General features: G+C 35.1%; 1 protein-coding gene across 5 annotated transcripts in view; it reads right to left on the bottom strand.

Moving 5' to 3' along the window:
- Positions 1–5,189: 5,189 nt before the first annotated feature.
- LOC125646617 (homeobox protein Hox-D5-like) overlaps positions 5,190–10,919 on the bottom strand; it is a 28,369-nt gene continuing 22,639 nt past the window's right edge. For all 5 annotated transcript variants that reach the window (XM_048873024.2, XM_048873023.2, XM_056142431.1 and 2 more), the window contains one exon: positions 5,190–6,267. In XM_048873024.2, coding sequence (XP_048728981.1) covers positions 5,978–6,267 — 290 coding nt within the window. In that variant the 3' untranslated portion in view covers positions 5,190–5,977. The remainder of the gene's footprint in view (positions 6,268–10,919) is intronic.

Here is a 10,919-nt window from a genome sequence, read left to right as displayed (position 1 = left end):
CCAAAGTTAAAATTATGGACAGAGACAGAATGGCCGAAAACAATTTGTCTTCCCCGTAAATTATTGATTGTGCATTTCATTAACCAAAATCAAAAAGCGAAGACTTGCAGATTAAAACTATTTCTTCATGCTAAATTCGCGATGACAGATTTAGATATTGATGGATATTTTCCGGGTGGGAGGATATTAAACGGAAGTTGGTATTTTAGATAATTTACAAATGACCAAACAACATTATCTTTTAATTGTGTTTGTTTATGTAAACTCATTAAGACAGCGTAATTCGAATGCACCCGGTGACATGTTTAAATGCCCGCGAAAATTTCCATGCAACTTTGAATTAACCAATATTACGAGAAGTGTAGGGGTACACGTTGAAGGGTGTTACGTGTAAGATTAGGAGAAGTTTCAAATTACGTGGAATAGTTGGAATAAGGATTATGGCTAGCGAAACATTGTTTCCTTATATGCGATGACACGGCCAGACTTATTGCCAGAATGCGTGACTGCTGTGAGAGGTACCGCTGCTGTCAGTGCACGGAGCGAAATTAGCCAGGCCCGATGGCCATTCAATCTACACCAGGTTTACTTCAAAATGTAGCCAAGCATCCAAAATGAGTTTTTCCTCAAATGCTTGGAATAATCGTGGACTTTGTTACAATTTAGTCACTTGTAATACAAGTGGTTTTGTTGGAGACGCCATTGAGTGTAGGATTTATTAGGTGCAAAATGGTAGCTGAAATTGAACCCACGACCGATAATGTGTTTCTGCCTTAGAAACGGATGCGTGCTGTAGAAGATAAACACAAACCACACAATAAAATTAATTAGGCAGGTAAAATTTAAAAACAAATAATTAGTCACCTTATCGGTCGTAAATTTAACTTGGGAACACATCATAAACAACCTCTTTGATCGGATGTCTGATAGAAGGACTAACACTTTTGATGTGTGTTACGAGATACACTATAGGGTTCTAACTTCGAATAGGAAAAGTAATATCGACGATAATTGTTTTACAGTTTGAAGATATATGACGAATGACCACGATTTAAACAAATTTGTTAGAATTATTGTCATTCCAATCTCTGGTGACAAATAAAGTTAGAATATCTAGAAATAATTATTTGTATTGGCTGTCATTTGCGCTTTTTTTTAAACGCATTCAAAATCCTCCATTTTTGGCAAAACTGAGGAGGGAAGGTATATTTTATCCATAGGTTACGAAATATTATGTAGTTCTTCTGTCAGTGTGTTGAATTACAATGTACTAGTCCCATCGTACATCAGTATCATCCACTTCTTTTAAGTATTTCAATTCAATGATAGTTTCTGATGGTCTGCGAGTTTACATAAATGTGTGTGACGATACGCATGGAAGTGAATGCATTTTTAATCTCGAGTGTATCGTTGTGTCTATTGTAATTATAAGGGAATTATTGAAGATTTAGTTTTTTTATATTGTTCTGGAGAAAATTGTATTTTTGCATAGGGTTCACTAAAATATTCCAAAACAGAATAGGAAGATGCACCTGCCAGGATTAAGCGTATATTGTGTCTTTTCTTCCCGCATTATTTTTCGTTATCACACGGATATCTAGCTATGTATTGTCTAATTTGAGTATCTTGGTGTAGCGTTTTAAGGTGACTGGTAGCTCTTCCACATCACATCCACACCGTGTTCTACTGAGGCCAACATCCATTTCTAATGGCTTTGTTACAGCGTAAACTTTGCCCTTACACCTTTAGAATTGCGTTGTTATTATCTGAAACAAATCTCTTGTAAAATGAAAAGAACACAATTGATTAGTGGAGTTTATCTGTTTATTTCCATACAGTTGGATCGTATAGGTTACGGTATCATTCGATCAGATAATTCAATCGGAGCTGTTTGTAATTGGTAATCAATGCGGTGTAAATAGGTAAAAACTCGCACCTGTTTACTCGAGTTTGTGATGTCACGTCATCTTGTACAACTAACCCAGTATACGTCTTCAGCTAGAGACGAGATGCAAAAATTACATGATTTTTGTTCTGATAAACACGCAATCTGTACAATGTTAAATGAATTGGCTGATAAGGAGAACTCTTTCAATTGTCATATCGTTCTTTCAGCTAACGATAGGTTGTTCAAGTCATGTAAATAAAACCTTTTGATTTGATATCATGTTTTCACGAATATATCTCTTTTTTTTGGACAGTAACCGTAAGGTAAGTAATTTTGTGATATAGGATCCGTTATCAAAAGAACCGTGTTCAATCCACTATACACAGCTGTTTTTACATACACCTAAAAAAAAAACCCCCAGAAAACACGCTGCGGGGATCAATGAGTAGTAAACTAAAATTGTATGATAGTTCCTCCTTGCGTAGGCATTCAATGTAGTTACATCTCACCTCTTGACCTTTTCATGATGACTCTGCTTATTTACATGGTCTCTGTAGCATTTCTATAATGCCTCTCTGATTGGATCCCCCCAAACATTCCAGAAACTCGGTGATTTTAAAACAAAGGGGGATTAATGATTTATTCATGTAATGTTTGATTTATACATATTTTCTTGCAGCGAGATTCACAATTTCTTATTATTTATATTTTTTTAAAAGAAAGTGCACACAGTAATTGGCGGATAATCGATCGTCACTGGTCTGGGTATTATGTAATCATTTATTTCATCAAATACAATATAGTTCCATAGCTTTCCAATAACATATTATCCTCATTACATGCAATAAAATTTGCTAGGCTTAGATGAAACCAATTCCTATTAAATTTATGTAATTTCCGCAACTTTCAGCAGGTATTGGAGTATTTTAAACTGCCTCGCATATCCGTTCACAAGAGGGATATCACAACTAAATAGCCTTAAATATAGTCGAGTAGTATTGTCCCAATATTGAACTTGCGGTTGACTAACCATGAAAAATTTTCTTCCATTATTCGTGTACATGATTTTCATTTTTCGCTGCAAAATTTTAACCCATCAAATAAAGCCTCACAATTCTGCTTGAGTTGGTGAAGGTTTTGATCAATAGGAACAAGCCAGCCGTTCGAAGGAAACAATGCCCCTGCTGAAGTGACCTTTATAAAAACGGAAACAGCGTTTTTAAATGCACTGGTAGTCAAAGCGTTGTTCCTTTACTGCTGTGGCGTACATTCATTATTACGTCGTAGGAAACTCGGGCGGATGTTGTTTTGGTGTATGATCAAGGAATTGGGAGTCCTCTGCGCGAGTACTGACAGTGCAAGTAGTCCACTTGGAAACCGATTACCTAGGAGACAATTTATACACCTCAACTACTGTGTGTCATTGTTGCTGATCTCCACTTCGTGCAAAGTTACAGATATGGGGTCATTTAACGATAAATTTTATAAGCATTATTGATTACACTCGGAAAAGGAAAGAGAAAAGATAAAGAGAATCACCCACCCACCCCCGAAAATGGTTGTATTACATTAACATTCTTAAGATATATGAATTGTACCTGGAATTTAACTATATCAAAATATTTGCACTTTCTCTGCGAGATTGTAATCTTAAAAAAAAAAAAAAAAACGCTCGTATTTATTCAATAAAGTTGTTTTTTCGTATTTATTAATCGATATATGTGCAAAAAAGGTGACGTCTTTATATGAATGAAATATTCTCGAGTGAGATGTTAAACAATATATAATCAATCATATATATGTTTAAAACTGACGATATCCCGTGCTACATGTATATTTCTCATAAGGATAAATTTATATTGCGTGCATTGCCAAATACATGTTTTAGAAATTAAAGACTAAAATTATATAGACAAGTTTATTATTTCTGATCGCACTTTAAACAAACATCCATACTCTTTAACCGAAAAAAAAATGAAATTCAAAATTCAACTTAAATCATCGATTTTTTCTTTTCAAACGATACATTAATCTGTACAAACATTAACCCATGTGATATGATCTTACAAAGTCAATTAACAACTCTGTAGTCTGGATTTCATGACGAAAATCTGTTTATAGCTATCATAGGAGTAATGTATTTGCCTATAGCGCTATCTTTAGGGTGATTTCCCCTCCTCAGAAGGTGAAATTAACCATTCCTCCTGCCGACAAAAGGTACATGAAGATTTAACATACAATGAATTTCTTATCAAATAAAGCGTTTTGTTTCATACACGAAAATAGATGTTTTGTTTCTTGTCTGGACAGTCCTCCGACGACGTTGGGATGACAGCAGACGACAACAGGCGGTAGCGAGGCTCAGTCAAACGTCATAACCCGCACGAGCTCTTGTGGACGAGGTCAAAGGGTTCAACCTCAATTGATAACCCGTACCATGACATGTCTATTTATGAAGTTAAGGCGTTAAAATGCGACACAGTTATAAATGTGTTATTGTTTTAACTCTAGATATCCTTTATCATTACAGAGCAGGTGACAAAAGGCTGCGTTTTCTGTATCATTTGTTTTATGTTTTATAGTTAACGAGTAGGATATTCATGTAACCGGTACACCAGTACATTCGGAGAAACATTCCAGTGTGCTTTTACATCACATTTCAATAACTAATTTCAACACATTTATTTTCGGTAATTCTAAATATAATAGATAATTCTTAATATAGCGAAATTTTATCAGGTATTTAATAAATTTTGGAAATTTTTAAAATAGGTTTAACCCCAAAATAATATGGATAGCAAATTGGTAAAACCTTAATTTGAAAGTAACAGATATAAGTTACAGATTATCCAGTGTAACACTGGCAACGACCCGCTTCCTGTCAAACATACCCCCGCACTGGGTATCTCAATCCCGTGCCAAATCAAGCAGATGTTGAACGCTATACCCCGATCCATCCTTCACGTCTGCTAATCACCAGCTTCAGTGCTCGTTGTAACGACATTGTTCAAAGTCATCGGCAGTTTATATTTTCATTTTTGGCTGATTTTTATTTCCGTGAGTAATTAATGCCATAAGGTTTTTGACATCCATGTCTTGCGTGTATCGGCTACTCCGAGGCTTGACCACGTGACCCCCTGACATATCGATGCTCTCTTGGAATGTTTTGTAATGATTTTCTGACACCTTATTCCTGAGTGCAACATGGCAAGGAATTGTATTGAATTTCGGTTTTTCTCTCCCACTTTATACAGACTCTAAACGAAACAATTCAAATATCTATCAAAAACAACATATTGAACTGTGTATGTCTTCATTTTTTATTTTACTGCGTTTTATTTCAAATAACATAATAAATTCTACTTTGGCAGTCTAAATCATAAATGAAGTGACTCGAGAAGGAAGTAAAAAAAAAAAAAAACAGAAAAGAAAGAACTATATTGATATGTTTAGCTTGAATATTGAGGTATCTATCGATCAGATCGTTCATGAAATGATCTAAAATAAAGTTGTCGACACAAAATACACTTTATGATCATGACTTGAGTCCTATTCACAGTGGAATTCAGACGATCCTTCAGCATGCAGTATGTGTCGAATCCTGAAAGATGGATATTTTTTTCTAATGACTTTAGATCCTTTGCAATAATTATAGAGAAAGCAATGTATTGCCGGTATCATAATGTTCATTATGCAGGCATTGTTCAGTAAATGTACCAAGTATTCACGAAATATCACAAAACTACACTCAGAGAAATGACTGCTCCTCTTACGAACTTCAAAAGTTTCGTACAAACATTTAAGTGAAAAGAAAACAGATACAAATATATATGGCGTAATTAAAAAAAACACAAGCACGTGGTTTTGTTTACCCTGGTTCATAAACCGAGTCTTTGTAGAGTATTCGAGTTCTCGTTTTGTTTTCTATCAGTTTTTGTCTTCTTCTAAAAGTGTCATCACAACCAAAATCCATCTTGGGTTACGATGATAGCAGATTTCTTTGGCTCTATTCCGTTGGAGGAATCCAAACTGTGTTTGAATGCATCCAATTGTCGAGATTGTCAGCTTTAATATTTGAAGTCCGACATTTCACAGTGCCATTTTGTTCTCATGGGCGTGTTCAGCAGCAGCCTTTTCCAAAGCATTACAAAAATTCATATTTTTCGCTATATGTGAGAGTTTGTGTTCCTTTTTCCACTTCATGCGTCTATTTTGGAACCATATTTTTATTTGTCTTTCCGTGAGGTTTAACGCATGTGCAATCTCGATCCGTCTTCTCCTAGTGAGGTACTTGTTGTAGTGAAATTCTTTCTCTAACTCCAGGGTCTGGTGGCGGGTGTATGACGTCCGCGAACGCTTAGATTCCCCATCATTTCCCTCTAAAATACAAAATTTTGTCTATTAGAAATCACAATATGTATTAGCAACTTGTAAAATTCAGCTAAAACTTGGCTTAAAATCTTTTCAAATGATTTGAAATCAATTAACACGAATTCAAGTCCACGACAAAGATGTTTGTTTTGCAATTCAATCGATTTGCTAACTATAAACTTTGGGGTGATTTAGTCTAAGGTACATGTAAATTAAAGAAATATAAAGGGGAAAGGTTTATCGTGTCTAAATATGAAATGCATAAATTTACATTACTCTACTGAAAGCTGTGCGAGATTTAAGATAGAGGTAAACTTGGCAGTTTTTACCTCTTCGCAAAAAAAAATTCCCAATGTCAGATGAGTCCGAAAATGGAATACTTTTGATAAAGTGTCAACATCTTAAAATTTTGAAGTGACATATATTTTTAGTTTTGGCAGCTTATATAAAATGTGTTTTTGTGACAATATGTGTCAAGCAAATGAATCATGAGACATCTAATTAAGAGTTGTAACGCATGTGGTCTATGTCTGCTCCGTCGGTTCGTCATTTGTATAAGTAGCGAGTCTCACTAATGCAGCGTTCCCAGGGTAGTTTGTTATATACTGACACGTGTAAAAACAGTATTTAGACAACAAGAATAAAACGTATTTTTTAACATGAAAATAATTTTATTCAGGTTTTTTTTTTTTTTTAAATCATGTTTTACTTGGTTTCCGAATCTTGCAAGTGCTTCACAATTATATGCTACAATTCAGTTTAACCAAGCCATCATTCATGTCGTCCATTCTACGTGTGAGTGACATTAAAAAAAGATAACATCTGGACCAGCGCAGCTGTCAGAAGGGGTCCTTGTGGTCAGTTCTATGTCCGAGTCCGGACACCTGTGTTCATTCTGCTATGATCAAGACTTGGTACCAGTTCCTGTCCAGACATTTAAGGTCCACGATAAGGTGTACATGGTCTGACTTGTATAACCTGAGTTATGAGGACAGAGACATATTTTGACGCCTTCGATGATGGGCCGTCAAAATTAGCATGAATACATAATATGCTTTTATGTTAACACCAACCATAAATACATACATTGTTAAGCAGTTTAGCATATTCTTATAAAGGATGAACAGTAGGGGTTCTACACATACGTCCAACACATCACAAAGTTAGGGGAAGCGTCTGGTTTACATGCATGTCAGAGGGACAGTAAAACTGTAAGAAGTCGCCATAAACTAACTGTTGTTTTCATCGTGTCTGGTGATCCATGAGCCCCGTACGAGACATGACGAATCATCCCTTTCTTACAGAACAAAGTTCCGCTAAACCGTCATCCGAATCTATTCTCCTACCATAATAAGCCGATTATGCAAACAAATACGTTAGGTTATAAAAATTAAGCGGATATTTTACAAGTCAATCAAGTATAAACATGAAGGCATCTGTTTCATGTACATAGTCAGCACAGCTTTTTATCAACTCTGTGTTGATGCCGCAGCTTTTCAACCATACCCAGTATATGCATGTACCACCGTGTTCCATATTCCACGAAATATAAACACTCGTCTCCTCTAAACGACTTGAAATTTACTATGAATAAATGATATTTTGTCCATAGAAATATTGACAATTAAGACGGCTATCATGTTAGCAAATTTGAATATATTTTTCATAATTGATTGAATAGCGCAAAGACTCGTGCTACCCAAATCAGATAGCACGGACACAAATTTGGGAATATGTGTTTACTTAGAGTGTTAAAGTTATTTTTTAAAAGGGAGAACTAGTTTACCTGAATGGTACAGACGATGTCGAGATTACTTTGATATCAACCATCAACTTGTAAACTTTGTCATTACAAGAAGCCTGAAACCGTTTTATGACTATGGATTTAAAACCAATCTTAAATAAAACGTATTCTCAAAAGGAAGAAATAAAAATTTGTGTAAATCACGTGTAATAGGTTTCAACTAAACAAAATGTCGCTAAATCCATAAGAGAGTGTCATTGTTATTTTCTTGTAATTATTTTAACTGAGGAAAATTTAAAGCGATGCATTGTCCAAATCTGGAAATAACTTTATAATTTATTGTATATTCTACAAAGATGACCTGAAATTATAAAGAACAAGCATTGCGGTAAGGACATCGGCTAGTCTGTCATCACTAGAACTATATAAATCTTTATCACACACCTACTTCGACGCTGACTATCATGGAATATTTATTTTTTATGGCTGATTTGGCACCTCACCTTGAAGCATCTAACAATAATGTTGTCACACGTTTCAAAACTCGCCTGATTTATCGGTAACCTCCATCGTTTCCAGCAATATGCTCAAATATTCTGGAGTCTAAATTTGTACATAGAGTTTGTTCATTTATTTTTTTTTTATTACTGGTATTGGTGCGGTCGTTGTAATAATTAGGTGTTGTTGGTCTACTTCCGTTGTCATAGTATTATTAATTTGGTATTCGTGTCCCATGTTCAAGGTCTATTAGAAAATAAAATTTGATAAGTCATTTAACGGCTCAATTCAAATAGACTTATTATAGGAAATGGAATTTAATCGGTTAATAAAACAAACTGCTGAAATTAAAACAAGGCTGGTGAATCTAAGTGGGCCAAATTGATTCTAATATATTCTGCCTCCCTACACCAGAGCAAACCGCACTCGCGAAACTCATCAAATCGTGTCAGCACAGAATATTAATTGACAATCTTAATTAACTCCTAAAAGCTTTTAATGATAATTTACTTTGTATATAAATTTCAATCTGAATGACTCTGTGTGAGAAAACACAAGAGATATTTAACGTTTTCATAACAAAGTCGTGCAAATTTGATATACATTATTTCATTCATACTGCCTATGCAATCAGATTGGTACTTTTAGCAGAATAAATTTAATCCTAACAAAATGTCTTTAGATTACAACCTGTAGAAAACTTTATGGTAATCTACAAAGTATGTGGGCATGACCCACGTTTGTTGCGTGAACGTTTTCACTCTAAGTGTAATTATTAATAATGTCTGCCAGTTCGGCCCCATTGCCGTTTGACTGCGCGGGGCAAACACCTGTAGACTTCCACCAACAGTAAATCTTAGTCAAAACGTCATTTTTTTTCTGGTCAAAAGCAAACTATTTTAGTTATTCGGCAAGTTCACTCTCACGGATGTTGCACCGAATTTCTGGAAGCGCTAATATTGCGCTTTGTGAATTCTACATTAAAACATGTCAACAAATTAACCTGATTGTTTTGTGCTTTTATAGTGATGATCCCAATCAATTTCCAATAACACAAATCTGAATATTTAGACAATCAAATGGAATATTTGAGTACATTTTAAGATATTGCAAATCTAAACTGGTACATATAGATGTTTTGTACATGTACGTTTAGACTAAAGTTGTGTGTGGTTTGAGAAACCATAGTGCAATGATCCCTGGGTGGACGAGATAAAACTGAGATAGGTGTAATTCTATAACGTTGAACAGGGGCTGCTTCTCTTTCAGGCTGTGTTTAGGCTATATTAGATCTGCCCGATTATTTTTCTGAGGCGACTTTTAAATACTAGTGTTGATTCAGGAAAAAACATTCGAAAATACACTCCCCCATACCATTTACTTTGGGGAGACTATTGGACATCTGACACTGCTCTTAATCTGTGGAATAATTTGTATTCACTTTTCGTTCCCAGTTTCCTTTCATATGCGGAATTGAATCAAAGTTATCTCACTCTACCAGGAGCGTGTTTTGTTTCTGTTCAGCACCACGGAAGATTTATGTTCATGCTTAATAGGAAAATAATGATAACTGCAATCAAATATTTTTATATTAAAGAAAAACTTATGAATTCTTTAAATTCACAGATGAACGCAATAGTCTAAGCGATAACACGCACGAGGTTCTCTAAGTAATTGGAGCCCGGATTTCTGACCCTCTCTTGTTAAGTCCAAAATCCCTCGCATTCAAAAACGGCTTTATACAGTCGTTGGTTGTGATCGCGACCATTGAGGACCGCTGTCTGTTTATGCATGTAGTGGTGTATACCATTAATTGTTTTTCTATGTAATTCTGTACATGAAATGTGATCCACTCTGATCAAAGGTTTAATAATACGAGCCTGAAGATCTCACTAAGTCCGTCGACCATTTATCATAAAGAACCTGTCGAAGATTTATGCACTAATTTGATATAATGCAGAGGACTCATTTTTACCGTAAATTGCTGTAATCGACTATTTTTATAGTCTCCGGTTTAGTTTTTAGTCAAATGCAGATCACAGAGGTTTTGTGTTTAGATTTTAAGATATCCAGTCTTTGATATCAATTTCAATTGTAGACAGTAATTATTATCTATTTCATTTGTGTGGCCTTCTCTACTCTATAAGGTGGCCACGACAGCACAGACTATATCACAATCACTATACAGATCGAGGAAAATTAGCAATTATTGCATAATGTACGTTATAAAGGGGAAGACGACGCGTGGTTAATGTCTTTTGTGCTTCTAATTAAGGCCTTAAAAGTCTTTTCAAGACATACTGTAATACTGTGATTCATGAAGATAAGTCCTGAGCAGATCACATTCTTTTGATCTTTAAGAAGGAATCAGATTGTGTTTGTGCGTTATCCTCCGTCTTATAAAGCAGTCGCGGGTAG

The sequence above is a fragment of the Ostrea edulis genome, chromosome 6 (genome assembly GCF_947568905.1).
Source record: "Ostrea edulis chromosome 6, xbOstEdul1.1, whole genome shotgun sequence".
Lineage (NCBI taxonomy): Eukaryota > Metazoa > Mollusca > Bivalvia > Ostreida > Ostreidae > Ostrea > Ostrea edulis.
The sequence above is the reverse complement of the archived record's forward strand: the minus strand, read 5'-3'. Positions and strand labels throughout refer to the sequence as shown.